At 37.8% G+C, this 19,704-nt stretch overlaps 3 protein-coding genes across 3 annotated transcripts; all 3 read left to right on the forward strand.

Moving 5' to 3' along the window:
- The first annotated feature begins 5 nt into the window (after positions 1 to 5).
- Positions 6 to 2,767, forward strand: LOC135688534 (uncharacterized). Its single transcript, XM_065205429.2, has one exon. The coding sequence runs from the start codon at positions 36 to 38 to the stop codon at positions 2,010 to 2,012; it is 1,977 nt and encodes a 658-aa protein (XP_065061501.2). The 5' UTR covers positions 6 to 35; the 3' UTR covers positions 2,013 to 2,767.
- Positions 2,768 to 4,396: 1,629 nt separating this feature from the next.
- Positions 4,397 to 9,341, forward strand: LOC135688533 (protein O-linked-mannose beta-1,2-N-acetylglucosaminyltransferase 1). The gene is made up of 3 exons (XM_065205428.2): positions 4,397 to 6,296; positions 7,383 to 7,685; positions 8,225 to 9,341. Exons 1-3 carry the CDS (start codon positions 4,966 to 4,968, stop codon positions 8,574 to 8,576), a joined length of 1,986 nt encoding a protein of 661 aa, XP_065061500.2. The 5' UTR covers positions 4,397 to 4,965; the 3' UTR covers positions 8,577 to 9,341.
- Positions 9,342 to 10,818: 1,477 nt separating this feature from the next.
- On the forward strand, positions 10,819 to 16,262 carry LOC135688536 (galactosylceramide sulfotransferase). Its single transcript, XM_065205431.2, has 3 exons — positions 10,819 to 11,526; positions 13,547 to 13,675; positions 14,485 to 16,262. The coding sequence occupies exons 1-3, from the start codon at positions 11,351 to 11,353 to the stop codon at positions 15,596 to 15,598; spliced, it is 1,419 nt and encodes a 472-aa protein (XP_065061503.2). The 5' UTR covers positions 10,819 to 11,350; the 3' UTR covers positions 15,599 to 16,262.
- The last annotated feature ends 3,442 nt before the right edge of the window (positions 16,263 to 19,704 follow it).

Raw genomic sequence — 19,704 nt, forward strand, 5'->3', positions numbered from 1 at the left:
CCCATTTTTGTTTTGATGCTTGTGTACGAGGCTGGATGCACATGGTTCTACTAGTGTGGAATGGCGGCCTAGAAGAGAAGAGAGAGGAGATTCAAATGATGGCGAAAGAAGCAGCCGATGGCGATAAGAAGTTTGCTTATGAGCTGAGATCTACCATCGAACCGTTACTGTATAGATGTGAGCTTAACAATTTCAATGATGAGCTACTTAAGATATGCGAAGAGCCCTTGGGTTTGGAGATGAACGTGAAAGCAAAAATCTTACTTGTTGCTATTAATACTTTGAGCGCTTCGAAAAAGTTTTGCATCACTACATACAAAGAAAATCAATACATAGAAACTCTCGTAGAAATATTAAATAACATGCTTTCTAAAGAACTCTTCACAGCTGTACAATTTCTAGTTGCAATTGGAGAGTTTATTGAGAAAGAAGAGACTGGACTGCACAAGAGTTACAAATGTATCCAAGGAAATCAAACTGAAAAAATGAATAACTTACTAAAGAAAAGCATGGAGCTAACAGCACAACTGCTTTGCTGGGTAAAGGGATATTTCTCTACAGAAAATATGAAGCGTTTGTCAGATATTTCTTCAACAAAGCTGTTACAAGAGACCCTTGTTAAAGTTATTTCAGAGATCTGTAAACTTTCAAGATTCCCAGAACATCCAGATTACAAAGATGTTTGTCTACTAGGTAATGAGCAAATGCCTTTGTATTCAGATATTGCTCATAACTGCTTGAGAGTGCTTAATCACATAGCTAATTCAATATACAAGCATTTTATACTTGACAAAGAGGGTACCCAAACAATGTTTGTCAAACAAATTTCCAAGTATTGTTTGCCCGAAGTGATTATTCTTGCATTTGCACACATGGGGAAACATGAATGGACAACTCCAAGTTCCAGAAAGGAAGCAAAAAGTCTTGTGACAGTTGCCTGTAAACTAACCAACTCAAGGAACACAGAGGAACTTTTAATAGGGTATGGGACAACATTGAATTCTGAAAAGGGAGACCATTTTGGTACAGAGCTTATATTTACTGAAGGTGTTCTAAGCTTAGTTTTAGAGAAGGTTTGCTTGCAGTTTTCAAAAAATGGTTGGAAAAAAGATCCGAGTTTGAAGCATGTCGTTCTCTTTGCTACTGTGAAAGTAAAGTACCCAAACTTGAATTCACATTTCAGGATCCTTATTCCTTTGTTGCTAGAGGTAGCTGAAGATTACCATCATGAAAATCAGGTGCTAGGGATTGGAGGCTTGCACTATCTGTTGGAAAATGTTAATGCAAGTGAACTGAACTTATACAACCACTCAGAATTGATATATCAAGTCTTATTCAAGATGTTGTACAGAGCAAAATTTGCAACACTTCAAGTTCTTTTACCTTGCCTAAAAACACTTTTGTTTAAATTAGAGCCTTTTCCTAGCAGAATCAGCTTAGAAAAGAATTCTAGGTGGGATAAGATAATGAGAAAACTGATCTCAAATCTTGAATATGAAAGTAAGAGAAATGTTAAGGAAGTTCTGCTTGAAAACATTATAAGTTTTGCAAAAGAACTTCAAATTAATTGTATCAAGTACTTGTTTTCTATGACAAAAACAATAAGTTCTATTTTGGAAATTTATGATGGTCAAGAGGGTCAACTCAGAACAATGGGGCTTGAACTTATCAAAACCCTTGTTCTGAACTGCTGGCCTGTAATTCATAAACATGTTGGTTTGATACTTAAGATCTTGCTCCGGCTGATGGTGGATTTATGTCTGGATGATTCAATGACATCAGAAGAAAGGAAGAAATTCATCAAACAGATGTCACTAGAAATAATCAAATTATTAAGCAGCTGCTGTGGTACTGAAGTTGTAAAAGAATACCTTATCACTGCTTTAGATGCTCAATTAAATGACAAACTGGTTGAAGTAAAGCAGTTCCTTGAACAGGCAAGGAATGAAGTTGATGAGCTTGGATCAACCACATCAAGCAAATATGATTCTTCGTTTCAAACGCAAAATTAAGCTACATACAATAGAACACTGCCAGTGTCCAAGAATGATTATTGACAAGAAATGATTTTTGATCTGATATATACTAGGCTATTAAAAAATTTAATTTGCATTTTACTGATTCCTTTCTTCAGTTACAAAAAATTATTTTCTTGTCTTCTTAGATTTAACTAGGGGTATTCATTCCTTGAAGAAGAAAAGTGTTAGTTGGATAAAAATTTAGACTGAATTCACACTCTGATGATTTATTTAAAGTAGTGCATTTAGTTTGTCTCTAACAGAGCACCCTTTTAATCTCCAAAAGTATCAGATGCTGTGTTAGCAAACATGATTTTAACTGATTCTAAGCTAAATCAAATCTTTTAATTATGTTCAATTCAATTTGAAAAATAGTCTTTTAAAAAAAGGCCGCTCCCAAGAAAGTTCTAATCATTTTAATGAGCAAACATGCGATGTCAATTATAAGTGTTGGCTTGCATTGTCGACCAGGAATTTAAAAACCGACAAGGAGATGGTCTTTGTTAGAATCAAGAAATTTGGTAAGTCCAAGACATGATTTCATAGTTTGTATTTTGTAAAATGGCAAAAGAAAACAGAAAACTGGCTAATGTTTACTTTGGAACAGGTTAAGAAAGGAAATTAAATTTGGAACGATGATTGATGTTCTTCGCGCACTCAACTAGCTCACACTGCTGACACTGTTGGACATAGCGGAAGGGCCATCAAAAACTCTTTATTTTGTGGCCAGCATTTTTTGAAAGATATGGTTACATCGTTCAGGGCCCACGCCACGAATTTCAAGCTGGAGGGGCCAAGTTCTATAAGTCGAACTTGAATTTAGAACCTCTTTGGAAATATTTTTGCTTACCAAAAAGTGAGGGGGCTGGCCCCGCCGGCCTCCGTATGGTGGCGTGGGCCCTGTCTTTGCAAGTCTATCCAGCGAGGCCTTTAAAGGAAAGATCAAAGGACTTTTCAAGAATTTCAACCCCTTCAAATTTTTGACCTTTGTATCTTTGAGTCAGTGAAATTCGTTGATCCGGTGTACTGGGATGACGAGAAAGATTACAGCGTTTGAGATTTAACTCTGTTCAAAATATCTTTCAAGGCAATACTGGAAACAGCAGAATATGCTTCCAGTTAAAGTTTAAGATAAAAAGTTTTCACTGCATGAAGATCATTCGAGACGTTTGTAATGGCTTCTTAGTGTGGAAGCAATGTCTGATCTCTGTGACCCAAAAAAATCTGAAATCAAACACCAAGAATTCCCTCATCTTATCCTTATACTTTTTACTCTAATTGGAAGCACAGCTTCTTCTTTCCAATGTTCATTCAAAGACCTACCATGCAATCACTTTTTCAATTGTTGTCATCCTCTACTTCTTTAGTCAGATTCTTTTTGAGTAAGCTATCACCACGAAACATATCTCGCACCTTCAAATAACACGTTAAAGAAAAACAATGGGTTTAGTCGTGATCCCTGGTGGAGCCCACCTCGTATTTCAAAAGGATCCGAAGTCGAACTTTGACTTCTAAGGAGCTGTCTAGTTTCCATACTGCTCGACCTGACGACGTAATTAGTTTACCCTAAATCTAACCCTAAACCTAACCCTAAACCTAACCCTAACCCTTTACTTGAAATAATTATTCATTCTAATTTATGACTATTAAGCATGCTTATTTATGACTATCAGGTCGAGAAGAATAGAAACTAGACAATTCCGACTTCTAACTTCCATATGTATTTCTCTACCCATGGTTTAGGTAGTAACTCCTAAATTTAACTAAGCAAGACTGAAAGTGAAAGATAACATAAAATTGAATTTGAAAACAAGTGAGAGCTTTTGTAACAAACGAAGCCAATTTCGATTACACTATTACTCAAAAGAATTAGCCAAAATATAGATTATGTTTATTTTGTTTCGCTGGCCAAATTTGGCCGTCAAACTTGAAGAATTGTGCCGCCAATCACTCCAAGCATCTGGCAACCCAGATTAGAGATTAAAACTTTATCGATATCGTACTTTAAGGTATAGGCCATGTGAAGATTAGAACTTTATCGATATCGTACTTTAAGGTATAGGCCATGTGAAGATTAGAACTTTATCGATATCGTACTTTAAGGTATAGGCCATGTGAAGATTAGAACTTTATCGATATCGTACTTTAAGGTATAGGCCATGTGAAGATTAGAACTTTATCGATATCGTACTTTAAGGTATAGGCCATGTGAAGATTAAAACTTTATCGATATCGTACTTTAAGGTATAGGCCATGTGAAGATTAAAACTTTATCGATATCGTACTTTAAGGTATAGGCCATGTGAAGATTAGAACTTTATCGATATCGTACTTTAAGGTGTAGGCCACCAGTTCTTCGTTTGTTAATAACTATTTAATAACAAAGTACACGTGAGTGAAACTTCTAAGCTCCAATCTTTATTAAAAAGCAAGCCAAAAAAAGTATTCAAGAAGGAAGTTGCAAATTTACAATGAAAGTTCTGGAAATTAAATTGGCATGGAAAAGAGTCAATCTCGGCAGACTTGATGTTTTCGATCTGACGCGTACGTGTGCCTCCTTGCACTTGATCTGCGAGGAAAAGCACCAAGTTCGCATACATTGACGATTTAATAACGGTATCCCATGGAAACGGTTGTAAGTGCTTAGGGGGTAGCATCGTACTTTCTGTCATTCGTAGTTCTGCGATAAAGTAAAAACTAAATAAATGGCCAACTTCTTATTGTGGACACCTTGAATGGTTCCTATAGAGAATCTCTTGACAAAGGACATTTTCTTAGTGTGAACACTACCCCCGTCATTTTGCATTGATATCAGTAATAAAAGTTAGATAATGTGGCTGATATAAAATTTTCCGGATGTTACCAGGTAAACCTTAGTCGCATCCCAGTTTTGATTCAGTTTCTGTTTTGTACTGTAGCAATACATGGCATAGCGCAAATTACAAACATGAGAAAAATCAGCCGAGTGAGACGATCTGGAATTATCGATCGTATTTTGCAGATTTTCCTGACACTGACTGTTGTAACAACAGCAATCGTGAATCTGGTATATTTCTTAAACATGAAAAAGGTTGATTCAAAGCAAGGCACTGTGATCTCAGATGAACTAATTCGCGTCCAAGATTCAGGCCATGAGAAGATCGACTTTGACACCCAAGTCAAAATATCAGAGGCTGATGTTTTAGATACAAGCCTTGATGTCAAAAAGAGGGTGCTGCTAACTGCCCAGTCAGGCAAGCAACATGCCTTCATTTCAATTGATGATGCAGTTGTTTATGAAAAAAAAGAGGGCAACAGAGGAATGCATATAATTGTACTTAGCCAGCATACGGGGAGTGTTATGGCATCTCGTGTTTTTGACACTTATCTTGCATCATACGACAAAGAGATCAGCGAGTTTCTCTCATTTGTTTCTCAAGGCAGAGTGATTGTCTTCCTGACGTTGGATGAAGCAAGTTTTTCCTTGAAGCAGCATGCAAGAGAGGTCATTGCTAGTTATGGTAGTAAACATATAAAGAAAATTTATATCAGGGATGCTTGGGTTTTCATCACAGTAAAAGGGGATAAGCCACTGACAGAAAAATTTAGCTTGACAACAAGAAGGGGCGGTGTAATTAGCGACGTTTGGCCTCCTCCAGCCACTGCTCATGTTTATTTCCAATTGGTTCCAAAAGAGAATGAATGTAATTTTGGATTTGGAGAAGAAGCTGAAAGAAGAAGAAATTTTTGTAGTAGCCATGATGCTTACGGCAAGATCTGTAATTGTTCTCACCCAGAGCCAATTTATTTCAGTCCCAAGCCTCTTAAAGGTAGCAACATTACAGATATACCAATAGTAATTATGGCTGCGGAGAGGCCGTTCTATCTGCATCGCATGTTAGATGTTTTCTTGAGGGTGCCAGGGGTAAATCATGCGATGATTACTGTTTATATTGACTGCGAGCAGTGCGAAGAACCTGAGGCCCTTTGTAAACTCTACAATCTCAAGTTTGTTAGGCATAACACCAACTGTGGCAGAGTCTGTCGGATTAGCAACCATTACAGAAAAACGATCAAAGAAACCTTTGATATGCATCCGGGTGCAAAGGCCATGATTATTCTTGAAGAAGACCTTGATGTTTCAAACGATTTAATGGACTATTTTAGTCAGACATACCCCCTTTTGATATCAGATCCAAGTTTGTTTTGTGTTTCTGCTTGGAATGATCAAGGGTATTCACACGTGGTACAAGACCCAGCGCAGCTTTACAGAATAAATGGTATGCCTGGCCTTGGTTGGTGAGTGGTATGAGCCTTTTTTTCAAAACTCTTTACTAAGCTTGCTAGGAAGAAGTAAGGAAGTTTTTGCGACTCGCAGAAGTTGTGTTAATCAAATGGGCAGTCATGTGTTAATCGAAAAAGTATTCCCTATATCTCCTACCGACAGCAAAGTTTTTGTTTTTCGTTATTTAATATTTGTTCCAGGTTACTAAACAAAAACCATTAGCAAATAAGGGTAGGATGGCCCTCATAATGTTCTACCATTGTCAATCATAAGACTGAAGGTAGTGTTCTCTCATCATTTGAACCATTTAGTTTTGGGCTGTCGGTGCGCCAATCGCAAAGACGGCCATAAATAAACCCCAGCCGTTTTTGAGGGGGTTGAGAAGAAGAACAATGGCCTTCTTCCGCCGACTAGCAGCACCTTGTTCATGCAAAAAGTCGCAAGCCATACGGCCATTAACTAATGCACGAAAATAAGTAGAAAGTCAACATGCATGTAAATAAAAACCCCTGAAAAATTATAGACAAGGGTTGGGTGGGCAGGGTCGCAAAGGAAAAACCTTTCCTCTCCAAAGTCCAACTTCAAGTTGTCGTGCAACGTGTGGGAATGAAACTGTGCTAAGACAAAGTTTAAATACCCAAAGCCAATGCACACTTGCACGCTGGTTGCTTTAGCCGTATAAAAAACACAATGTAAAGCTTACTCGAGCACTGCTACAATAAACACAAACTCCACAATTGTGCAATCTGTGCCCAAAACAAAAGCCCAAGGGGCACCTGAAAGGCGTACCCTGTAACATATTGAACGTGATTAAATTTCATTTAATCAAGCTTTTAAGATCTCTGATAAGATTTATGGTAAGAATACGATAATGGATGGTTTGTAAAACTGTCATGATTGCTATGGAAACTGTAGCAGTTTCTCCTTATCGTGACCGTGCTCCAGATTACTTTAACATAGAGGGTTTAATTGTCCTTGTAATGATTAGATCAAGTTTCCATCACTGTGAAAAATATCAAGGTGCTTTATAAATGTTGATTTTGCCTTCTAACTTTATAGGAAAATTTTTCCTAATTTTTTAAACAATTGCTTTTTGGCAGGATACTAAAGCGGGATATATTTAAAAATGAGCTGGAGTCGAAATGGCCTAAGCCTGGTGACTTTCTTGGCGATGCTGACTGGGATATGTGGCTCAGACTTGACGATAATCTTAAGGGCAGAGATTGTATAGTGCCAGAAATATCAAGGACGTACCACTTCGGTGCAAAGGGAGTGAATATGAATGAATTCTTCCACGAAAGGCTTTTTGCCAACAAACCCCTCAACAAAATTTCGGGTATCAAATTTAACATCGAGAGACTCAAGAAGCTGTCGTATGATAAAGAGATTCATGAAATGATCAGGTACTGGTATGATTATCTTGATTAACTTAAGTCTTAACGAGATTTAAGTGTTGACGATATTTAAGTCTTAACGAGATTTAAAGAGTCATTGCTAACAATGAGCCATTGCGCTACGCAAGCATCCCATAATGCATTTTTAGACAGTCTGAAATCAATTTTGGTTAATCCGTTTACTGAAGTTTACTGCCATTGTTTGGATCGTCGCCACGCTCGCAAAGGCCCATTGCTAGCAATGAGTCTTTAAGTGTTAACGATACTTTTTTTGCTTTCTGCTCTTCTCTTTGCAGCGTCGCCGAGTGCTTTTGAAGGCCCTTGGGCAAAAGCAAAACCCTAAGTATCTTCCTAGGAATTTTAATCTCGCTTTACCGTATTTCTACTTTCGTAAAAAAGGAATATTTCCCCGTTAAGTTATAAGTTTGAAGAAGTCGACAGGTTTTCGATGCTTATGTGACTAGGTTTTTGCAATAATTGAGTACAAATATCTTGTTTTTGCCTTCTCTATGCCAGTGTGAGTTCTATCTGTGGATTTTTCTTTCTAGAAACTCGGTTGTTTTGGATCATTCCAAAAACCAGTGCACCCATAAAAGTCAGTTTATTCCAGACACAAAAGGTAAATCATACGTTGCCTATATCAAAATGGAGAAGTCTGCTGAAGACGAGGAAAATCTTATGAAAATTTTGGAAAAACCCAAACAGTATGAAACATGGATGAGCATGGCGACTTGTTTCAACCTGTGGAATTTATCACCTAGAGGCTTCTATCAAGGAACCATTAGATTTCGGTACAAAGAAAATAATGTTTTTATAGTTGGTTTCCCTTTTTCGCCGTTTGCCATCCACAAACCGATTCACATCAAGCCGATATTTATAGCAAAGAAGCCAAAAAGCTAAAATTCTCATTTGCATTGCCACACCTGTGTACACTTTTCAAAGACACTATATACTATGAACTTATTTTTCCTTAAATGTGAAATCATAACATGTTACTAAAGTAGTTTGTGGTTGTCTCTGACTTTGGAAGTATTACCATTCATTTTGTTTTTAATCCAAGTAAAAGGTTTCTAGGCCTTTTCATTTTTAACACTGCTACTTCGAAACTTCCAAACGTGCCTTTTATCGAAAGGCAGTGCTACCAAAAACTGCCATTGTGAGCTCTCATTCATTATCACAGCTATGTCTTAATGGACAGACGACCTTTATAGTATCCGCGTTATTAAGCTCTGCTCCCTGAAATCGATGAACAATAGCGATATTCCTTGCGAGGGACAGAGGCTATTATTAGCCATTTAAACAATCTCGTTGGAGTTTCCGCAGCTTTTTGCCCATCAACTACTTGCCTGAAGTCCGTACCACCCTGTGCAGCACAGATGAAGCCATGGTAGTTGAACGTGACCACCTCATTGAACGTGACCAATGAGAAGTGTTTCTGTATTGTTGCAAAAGTGGCGGGCCCAGTGCATTTGAATGCAAGGGTTGCTGAGGGTTGCAAGTCGATCAAAAAAGGCCCTGACCGTCGCAAGCCAATTAAAGGCACCCTGACAGTTGCGAGCTAATTGAACCAAGGATACCATAGGGTGCTAAGGAATAAGTGGCGGAGCCACGGGGGGAATGGGGACTAGTCCTTGAGATTCTTGCAAACCTAATGAGAAAACTTCGGGGGGGGGGGGTATGTATGTTATCTAGATCGTCACATTTAGATGACATTTCTTGGGAGACAAGAGATGTTTCCTCCAGAAGAAAATGTTTCAAACAGGGAAATAAGGGCGTGGTAAAAGGGCGTTGTCCCTGACACACCTTATGCCCCCCCTCCCTTATACCAGGCTGGAGCGGCCACTGTAAGGAACTGAAACCCCTAAACATATTGATACCATGGCAGTATTAAAGATTGTTTATGTTGCCCTGCTGAAATTTTAAAACGGAACGGACAGTGACTATGGGCAAACGTTTTAAAAAGGAAGAAAACTTGTTTAGGAAAGGTATTTAATAAAATACAACTGAAGGTATTTAATATAATAAAATACAACTTTGCAACCCGCGGCATCCTGTAGGTCAGGGCCCTGTAGAAATTAAAATGGAAACTTATTCATTACATTGACTGCAAATGCGAACGTGCCTTTCAGACTGGACTATTTTGGGCTATTTGGGGCTATTTTTAGCTGACATTTCAAATTCTTCTTATGATGAAAATAAATTGCCCACTCCAATGTTAACCTGTATTTATCATAATGGATCTTACAAATTGTGCAACAACTGATCACTATTTTCCATTTCAGGCTATTGCCACCTGCATCCATTTTGCTAATGCTGCTGTTCAGAAAAGATAACTCTTGTTGATGTGAATTCAAATTCTTATGATGAAAATAAATGGCCCAAATTTGAGATATAAGAAAAATTTGAGAGAAAACCAAAACCGAAAAGTTGATGCAGAAAAATCGGAATCTGCCATCTTCATCAGATCACAGAGCTAATTGGGTTTGTGTGGCCGCTTGATTTCTGACAGTTTAGTACAATACTTGCTACAAAGCTAACAAAATCACAGAAATCCATGGCCTTTATTAAATTGAAGAAGTCATATCTCAGTGAAAGGATATTCAATGTACCTTTTGTTTAAAGGTTATTTTCGTTTCCAATGCCACAAATTCAACATCAACGTTAATATTGATATTACCAAAAAGACTGGGACCAGACAAGTACTATTCCTATACCTAGCACCAATCCACCCATATTTTCTTTTGTGTAACCTTTATTAGTTTAGATGAAAAGGTTTTCTTATGAACATTTTCGACTTTTAAAACCTTGGTAGATGGAATAGCACTCATTCGTTTGTCTAAATGTACAAATTAAAGCACGTTCACTATGTTCGTAAACATAGATAGAGGTTGGTAAGGAGCCTTGTAGGAAAACGAATGCGATATATTCTGACCAAAAACAACCTAACTTTTTCTGCATATTTGCCCCCATGGGTACGTGCTACTACTATTCGCGACCCTTCCCCCTCCTGGCCTGGAAGGTCAAGCTTCGTGACTGCAGTCTGGCTTGATCTTAAAATAAAAGGTAGTTTACTAACCCTTATTCAAGCAAATCACAATTGAAGATGACTTGGTTCTTGAACCCTGCAGGTACCCTTGTTCTGCACAATTACTTAAATCAAGACTAGGTTAGCCATCATCGCATAGTGGTAGGCCTCTTGATTTGTTATTAAGGTGTCAGTACCTGTAATCGTGCATAAGCCGCGCATTGGACCGTACCGAGTTCATGGAAGACAGTCGACTGGGGGGGCGGCTCCAAAAATGAAGCTAAAAGATGCAAAAAGATATTTTCGAGAATATATCTTTGTAAGATTGGTCTCCAGATATAAGAAAACCGAGCTCTGCGCTCTCGACAACAAGAATAGATTTTTGCATGAATGTAGGCACCATTGTATTTAGATAAACATTTTTTCATCTTTGTGGCATCAAGCAACAATAATATAGTGGTATGCCGAAACCCCCGTCCTTGGATGACCTTTACATGACACTAGATCAAAAGCTATTTACATGAAGTACCTAGAGTCTTGTAGGTGTAAAAAACATTCGAAACAGTTGATCATTTAACTTGTTTGCAAAATAAAACTATGACTCTGTCTTTGAAAAGAGAAGATGTCAATGGGAAACAGATGAAGCCCTATGATACTCCACAGACCCCAATGTTTTGTGCTGTTGATCTCATGGCTTGCATCCTTCTATATCCTCTGGATTGTCTTTTGTAAGCTGGATAACACTAACCTTTTTAAAGCAGAGACATATCGTGGAGAGAAAAATTGGTATAACGATGAAACCGCAGAAAGGAATCACTCGAAACGGTTTGTTGATATCATTACTCGAAATTTTGCATGCTTACTGTTTATTTATGACGATGATCGCTGAGGAAAAAAGTTTTTAGTTAAATTTGCCTTTTCATGGTATCTATTTACAAAGAAGTTTCTATGGTCAGTGGTTAAAGCAACGAATCGACAAAACCAGAAGTCACACTGGTTCAAATGCATCTCGATATAGTATGCAATGCAAAAATATTGTAATGCGCCATGGAATGTCTCTTTGAACATCAGGGAAGAAGCATTGCGTTATTACCTTTGTAAACACTTACTCACAAATTTGATCGACCGTCATGTTTGGCAAGATGTAGGGTCGTTTGCTCACGATGTCAGGTGTTAGATTTGGTCTCAGACTTGATGTGAGATTTGATCTAATATCATGCCAGGTAAAGGTTGGGTTCTTTGCAGATGACGTCAGGACCCTTAAAATTGGGATTATAATGAATGTACACGATGTAAGGTCTGTGGTAAACATACGCATAGGAGACATGGGGGCTGGGAGGGATGCAGCCCTCATAAACAGGCAAAAATTGTCGCATTTCAAGCTCCATTCGGGCAGCTCTGTCCTGCTAAAAAATCCTAAGCCCTGCTAAAGGTTTAGCATCTGCTACGCTAATGGTGGTAAAAGAACTAAGATTTGATCTAGCATTCGATCTAACATGATCTAGGAATTGATTTGCCCGAGACGTCAGGACACCTGAAATTGTGCTGTTTGATGTCGGCCGATGTTTGGTCATAGTCACACATTTGGTTCCACAATTCACTGTTCGCTACATCTTAGACCTGTTCGCTACGTCTTAGACCAAATCTTACACCTTTCATCGTGTGCAAACATGAAAAATGAAACTATGATTATATATTCGTTTGCACTCATGCCTGACAATTGTGGATTGTAGCTTCTTCGTTTAATTTGAGCTACATGGCACCGATACTTGCACATATGCTTTGCCCCCTCATCTGAAAGTTGAATTTCCGCCCCTGCCTTTTGGTATCGTCCGATATTCATATCCAAATTATACTCAAGGTTGCTACGTATTTTTTCTTTCGTCGTCAGAAAGATTCAACAGAGCCAAACTGTAAAATATGAACTGTTCATTTTTGTTCCAACAAATTAAAATTTCTGTGAATGTGAAATTACCAATCGTTGTGCAATTTTATGATGTATTTCATGGTTTGAAAAATTCTTCGTTAAAACACGATTTTTAAATGTTGCTCTATTTTCAACCCTTTACTCTACTTTACAATCGCCTGAATAAAACATGATATGATACGATAATACGACACGATTGGTATTATGTCGACGATCGAATGAGAGGTACCCAATGGCTCATGCTCCAATACTATCGTAGGACATACAATGAGTGAGCTGCATGCAAAAGCAACTTGAATGCCGATCACTTTAAAAATACTCGTTGTTTTGAGTGCTAAAGTGTTTATCAAGCGAAATTAAAATCCAGTGCCTTATAACATTTTGCACCCCTCTTGTCAATATTGCGTACCATACAAAAAACAAAAGGTTATAAATTGAATATGAATAGATAGGAAAATAGAATATTCTGATTTGAATCATGCCTCGGTTGAATTATCTCTATGATTATTCAGATTAACAAAGAATTGCATGCAATATTTCAAAAAACGATGTCTAAACTTGACTAAATATGTAAACTGTACGCAGTCATGGACGTAGCGGATACAAAACGTCTTGCCCGAATAGAATTGTTTCAATTGAGATGGAACTGCTTGAATGATGCCTGAAATGCAAAAAACGTTGCCTGATGGGGGGGGGGGGGGTGTTGCTACAGCCCTTTCAGCCCAGCCCATGTCTCCTACGCCTAGGTACGCAGTTTTGTCTGTCCGTAAGATATTCTAATACTTTCTTTGTGATAGATATTTTCATAGTACACATATTTTTGGCGAAGATTCAACAATAATAAACGATATCGTGAGATGGCAATCACAAGAATACAGTGCATATTCCCTAACATTTTCGATTAATTCTTTTTTCTAGCGATAAAGTCGTCACAGAGCAGCCCATCAGCATGCCTCTTAGAAATTCCTCTTACAAAGTCAATTCTTTACCAGTTGGCGAAGATATTGATGTCGGCAAGGAGCTGGAAAAGATCTATGCCAAACAGCGGTAATTTTAAACTGTTTCTCCTTTTCTTAAATAATAGTGGAAAAATCTTCTTACTTTGGGGCATCATGGTGCTCATTTCGGCAAAGAAGGCAATATAAATTTGAAAAAATGCAATGTTTGCTTGGATGAAGTTTCAAAGTATTCGTTCCCCAAAGAACTTTTGTGTGACGGGAAAGCAAAATAGGAATATGTTCTCTAGCCCGTTGTAAGTAAAGATATGATCAAAGTAGTAACATAGTTTCTGAGTTGGCTGATTATTGCATTTAGCATAAAACTCGGAGTAGCAACATAAAATCTTCCTGCATACACCAAAAAGTGCACAGCCCTGCCTATACAGCATAGAAAAAATAGCAATTTTCATGATTTTCTTGTATAGATGAAAAAAATATACCAATATAGCAAATCTCACTTCACCAGACATCCTTAATAATTAAAGAAGATAGACTAGCCAAGAGTTTGTGTTCAAGCGGTAGATTAGTTACAAATCTCCTGCCTTGAAGGGAGTGGGCATCTTAATTATTTACTGGGGGGTGTGGCTTTCTAGGAAAAAAATTCTGGAAAGCGGCTATAGATTTGTCTATAAAAGTTCCATAATTGAGCAGCAGGCAGGACAAAATATCCCAAAAAGGGTTGTTTGGTTTCCTGGTCATCGTAGCAAATTGATTCTACTTTCTCATCAGTCATAAAAGGTAGCTCATAACTGTTGCTGTCAGTTACAGGTGCTCTACTCTCTACATTTCACTTCATAAGTTTCCCTCTCTAGCTTTCATTGCATTTCCTTTACAGCACTTTTCGGGTTTCTCTCGTAGATGCAAGCCGGTTGAGAATATTCTGTTTATCAAGACACACAAGACTGGTAGCAGCACTGTAACGAACATCCTCAATAGATTTGGTGATTTACGAGAGCTGCGAATGGCAATACCATCTGCTGGGGACTACAGGTTTCAATGGCCGTCAAAATTTCATTGGACGTTCGCAGACTTGCTACGGTTAGATGGCGAAACAGCTAACATATTCTGCAATCATGCACGCTACAATAGAGAACAAATGGATGTGATAATGAAGAAGAACACAAAATACATAACAATTCTTCGTGAACCTATATCGCAGTTCGTTAGCTCTTTCCATTATTTTGAAATCGACAAAATACTTGGACTGCGGCATCACAAGAATCCTATTGAGGAGTTCCTCAAGGATCCTGACAAGTACCTCTACTCTTTATCAATGAGACTTGGTGATCTACCAGATGTTATGAATCTCATTCAAAGTGGAATGATGTACGACCTTGGTTACGACTTTCTTGAGTTTGCCCATTCACAAGTAGTTAAAAATGCTATCAAGAAACTTGAAAACGAGCTGGATCTCGTTCTGATATTAGAATATTTCGACGAAAGCCTCGTTTTGATGATGCGGCAATTTTGCTGGGATTTTGATGATATTTTGTATATAAAAATGAATGCAATGAAATATAAAAAGCGAAAACTAAATAGTAAAACAAGAGAACAAATCTTGAAATGGAATGCCGCTGATGTTGCTTTGTATAAACGATTTAATCAAACTTTTTGGGATAAAATCCGCAAACAAGGCAAGGAATTTTGGGATGACGTAGCTGAGTTTAAGAAAAGAAATGCTGATGTTAGAGAGATATGCTCCCCAGCTGAGGTCGAGCAAAAGGCATTTCGTCTAAACGTAACGATCAAGAGTCTTGTTTTGGGACAAAAAGTTGACCGCTTTCACCGGTCGTTTTGCAGCAAACTGATGATGGACGAAGTGGATTATTTGGACTACTTTCGGTACAAATTTGGGAGAAATTATGGCTACCAGAAAATACTGGCAAGAGAGGGCTTTGATTTGAAGAAGACTGGAGAACTGAGAGAGAAACTCCAGAAAATGAGGAGACGATCAGTGAAAATTATTTTGTGAAAATTCTAGGACTCGGTGAATGAAATAGTTGTATGTGCACAGCTAGTTCGAAGAGATGTAATTGCATCGTCCTTCGTTGGCACCTTTGCGCAGTTTATCAAAGACTGCAGTGCAGTAAATAGCCAATGCTGAAATTTAATCAATAGTGCAAACGTTCATCGGCTAGGTTTTTATTTTTTGAAATAGAAAGGAAAGATATGAGATCTGTCTTTGCTGTGAAATAAAAGAATCCGGGAAAGGGGGTTAAATAGTTAAACCCCCAAACACGACGATCGAATGAATTTTTGAAGATGCCTTAGCTTTGGGCCTTTGAGAAGCACGAATTGGTGCTCAAAGTTTATAAAGGTTTCTATCTTATAGCAAATCTAAGGTGGCTGCAATGTATATTTATACCCCGTATACCTTTAGTAGAAAGGTAAAATGTACAGAAGTTACAAATGATAGCTAAGTAACCATTACAAATTTTTATTTAATGGTCTTTTTTATACCTTTCTTATTATGTATTGAAATTGTTTATGTTTAGATGCAAGAACATTGTTAACTTTGTATTGAACCATTTTAGAAAGAACAAAGTTTTAAAGAAATAGCGTTATTATCTTCTTGAGCTTTTATGATCAGCTAGTTGTGTCGCAATTGTGTGTATAGCTTCTATTCTTTTTATGAACGTGTCTTTATGTCTCTCTTTTGACTTCTCCTCAATAATTGAACAAAATGTTTTCAAATATCGCTCAAAGTTAGCATTGGAATACCGAAACAGAAACCAAAGTGAAACGTTAGTCTGAATTTCTCAGTTCTAAAAAATTTCCAAAATCTGAAAAAAAACTATTAGGAATGGCTTTGGATCACCTAGCGAAATGTTCGAAAGCAAGTAGGCATCCCTAGATGGCAAAAAACTCACATTCTTTGCAACTCCCGCATCTCTGCATCCCCGTACACCCCCCAAAACGATAACCCTGTGATAGAGTCAGCTTTCGCGTTATTATTATTATTATTATTATATGATTTATGTTCATTTAGGCCCTTTGCATTTAGAACATCGCATATTTCCTATAGGAGTATTTGCAGACGCATCATTACGCATATTACGTAAGTTATATTATTGTACTAGTAGTTCCTCATCACGCATTACATTGGCAACTGTGCGTGATGCAGTAGGCCTATCTTTTGTCTTAAGGATTTTCTCTGCACAAGATTTGCTGAGGTAATGGTATTCTTTTATAAAACGCATTATCTCATGCCCCCTTTTAGGCATTATTTCTGCCAAGAAATCATTCCGCATCTTAGGAAACTGCTGACACAGCCCCCGCGTGTACTTCCTTCTTCCTAACCATCGCCTATATATAACCTTTTAGAAAATTAGTTTAGAGAGAGAGAGTCCGTACCTGTCAGATACCTGTCATGCTGTAGGTGCTTGTGAAAGGCCTCAGTATAGATCTATATAACAAATCGTCTGAAAGATCAGAAGTTGTATTCTCTCTTAAATCCTGCCATCGCCGAGACTCGCTGTATCCTAGAGGCGGGTTACAACCCTCTAGGGGGTTGCATTCTCACGTTTTCACATTTCATTTCTCAAATGTCTGAGGTTGTAGTCATAACAAGAAATAGTTGGATCTGTTCTTCTTCTTCTATATGTTCCAAATCTTTCGACGTTGGATGACACAGTAGCTCTCTATTTGTCTCGGTCCATTGCAGTTCTTGTTGCCCTCTCATACCGCATCCCAGTCCACTCCATTATGTTGTCATACCAACTCATCCTTGGGCGACCGCTGCCTCTCTTTCCATCTATATATCCTTCTATCAGTGTTCTGTATATGTTATTCAGCCGTATCAAATGCCCAAAATATTTCAGTTTCCTGTCCTTCAAGATATTGATCAGCTTTCTTTCTTCATTCATTCGTTGAAGAACTTCATCATTTTTTTATTTTCTCCGTCCATGACAATTTCAGCATTTTCCTATACGACCACATCTCAAATGCTTCAAGACGTTTCTCAAGTGTTGTTGTTACCGTCCATGTCTCTACTCCATAAAATAAGGTACTCCATACATAGCATTTCAGAATTATCTTTCTCGTCTCAAAATTGATGTGGCTATTTGTTAATGTTGACTTCATTTTGTTAAATGTTCCTCGGGCTATAGATATACGACGTAGGATTTCTTTATCGCACTTAGCATCCTTTATCAATAGTTGTCCTAAATATACAAATGAATCTACTTGTTTAATTATGTCGTTGTCAACAGTAATATGAAATTTGGCGCTTGGCATTACTTTTGATACCAACATAATTCTGGTTTTTTCAGCATTTATCTTCATTCCATGCATTTTCCCTTCCTCATTAACTTTATTTAAAAATGGTATTGAAAAAAGCAAACATTTTACAACATACTTAAAGCTTTTTCGTCTGACACTCCTCAGAGCATAAAACGTCAGAATAGGTTCCGAAAAAACACGTTTGAAAAATATATACCCAGTTGTGGATCGAAATAGGCCAATCAGAAAAACGCAAGCACAAGACCGGTATAGTTGACCAATCAGTGCCGCGAGCCTAAAGAAAAACTAAGTAACTTTATTTAATATTTCTTGCAATTGCTCAGGTGTTTCAGCAATGAGAATAGTTAAGGCATTCGGACTTTATCTCAACTGCTGCACTTTATCTTTTGTGGTTTTGTGTAATTTCGAAATAGGCAAGCGGCACTGATTGGACAACCTCAACAGTCATGTGATCGCGTTTCTGATTGGCCTTTCACGATCCACAACTGGGTATATATTTTTCCTAGCGTAGAGTTTTCGATCTATAAAAGCTGTAGCAACATGTTTCAAAATGTTTGCTTTTCTCTAAGCCACTTTTGATCTAGTTTTCCTGAAATTTTTAGCGCATTCTGTACTTTTACCTGTCTTTTACTCTGATAAATAATTCGAGACATCTTTTTTTCAGAAATGAACAGCCTTTAAAATGCTGTTTCAGTCGCGGATTTAAGAAAGGTCAGTTGCCCCTCCCTCACCGAACGGAAGCAAGTCTGGCGCCTCTTTTTGGAAAATTGTGCCCACCTTTTGAAGAATTCGATCAGGTAAAAAATTTTCTGAGACATGTAGGTTAAATTACTTCAAGATTAACTTCGAAATTAGCTTGTTTATTTCAAAAATGGATCATGTTTTGCTAAAAAAGTCATGCTCAGGAAGATAAAAAAGGCTATCCATAAATGTGTGTTCTTTAATTCCTGCCTTAATTTCATTCAAACATTTTTCAATTTCTTGCGCTTTAAAGTTTTCCAATCTTCATGCATAATCAAACCAAATAGAACTATGGAGCATAACTGTGATAGATATTTGTCTGTTGCACCTAGGATCCTTGGTTCTCAGTCGATGTTGTAAATACCCTAGAGCCATCTTCCGGCTATCTCTAGAATGTCATAGTTGCAAAACATTTTCTGCCGCCAACCATAGTGGCCACCTTGATGATCAAACCTTGGTTATTCATCTTCATCAAATCTTACCTTTTGCAATAATGACGTACTATTGAATTTTAGGTGCATTCATTAAAGTACTGTCCAACAATGCAGCCATATTCCAATTGAAAATCAAACAAATAGCGGCAAATTTTCTGGGCCTCTGTCCCCAAAATTCGATTTCTCGGTAATTCAAGTCAGCCTCTTTTGCAGAGTACGCTAGCAGAGTTGGAGCCACTATGGCGGAGCAGCGAATGTTCAGCCAGAAGATTCATCTTTTAGAGAGAAATTTTAATAAGAGACCTTCAGTGGTGCTCAGACTATGTATCATTGTTTTGGCACAACTATAGTAAAATTTCCTCAGAAAGTTGGTAGGGAGCCTTCTGTCTGTTGTTAGGGTTTGAAATTGTTCCATACAGCGTACTCTCGTCACCAATTTCAGGAAGCGTTTTAGCGCCCCCATTACCAATTTGCTCTGGACCCGCCCCTGTACTCTTTGGATATTCCTACATGCCAATAAAAATAAGTCCCTCTGGTGGCAGTTGTCTGAAGATTGTAGCAAGAATAAGGCTCAGAATATCATCTTGAGCTTTCCTTTCTTACATAGCAAAGCACTTAATTCAACAGGCATGCATTCATACATAGCAAAGCGTCTTTTTTA

This window comes from Rhopilema esculentum, chromosome 19 (assembly GCF_057945365.1).
Source record: "Rhopilema esculentum isolate cy_ngs chromosome 19, ASM5794536v1, whole genome shotgun sequence".
In the NCBI taxonomy this organism is placed as follows: domain Eukaryota; kingdom Metazoa; phylum Cnidaria; class Scyphozoa; order Rhizostomeae; family Rhizostomatidae; genus Rhopilema; species Rhopilema esculentum.

Excerpts from the sequence above, each read along its gene's own strand:
- LOC135688534 (XM_065205429.2), top strand. The coding sequence starts at position 36 with ATGCACATGGTTCTACTAGTGTGGAATGGCGGCCTAGAAGAGAAGAGA.
- LOC135688536 (XM_065205431.2), top strand. The coding sequence starts at position 11,351 with ATGATACTCCACAGACCCCAATGTTTTGTGCTGTTGATCTCATGGCTT. Across the intron at positions 11,527-13,546 it reads GAAAGGAATCACTCGAAACG|CGATAAAGTCGTCACAGAGC; the intron begins GTTTGTTGATAT and ends TCTTTTTTCTAG. Across the intron at positions 13,676-14,484 it reads AAGATCTATGCCAAACAGCG|ATGCAAGCCGGTTGAGAATA; the intron begins GTAATTTTAAAC and ends TTTCTCTCGTAG.
- LOC135688533 (XM_065205428.2), top strand. The coding sequence starts at position 4,966 with ATGAGAAAAATCAGCCGAGTGAGACGATCTGGAATTATCGATCGTATT. Across the intron at positions 6,297-7,382 it reads GGTATGCCTGGCCTTGGTTG|GATACTAAAGCGGGATATAT; the intron begins GTGAGTGGTATG and ends GCTTTTTGGCAG. Across the intron at positions 7,686-8,224 it reads GAGATTCATGAAATGATCAG|AAACTCGGTTGTTTTGGATC; the intron begins GTACTGGTATGA and ends TTTTCTTTCTAG.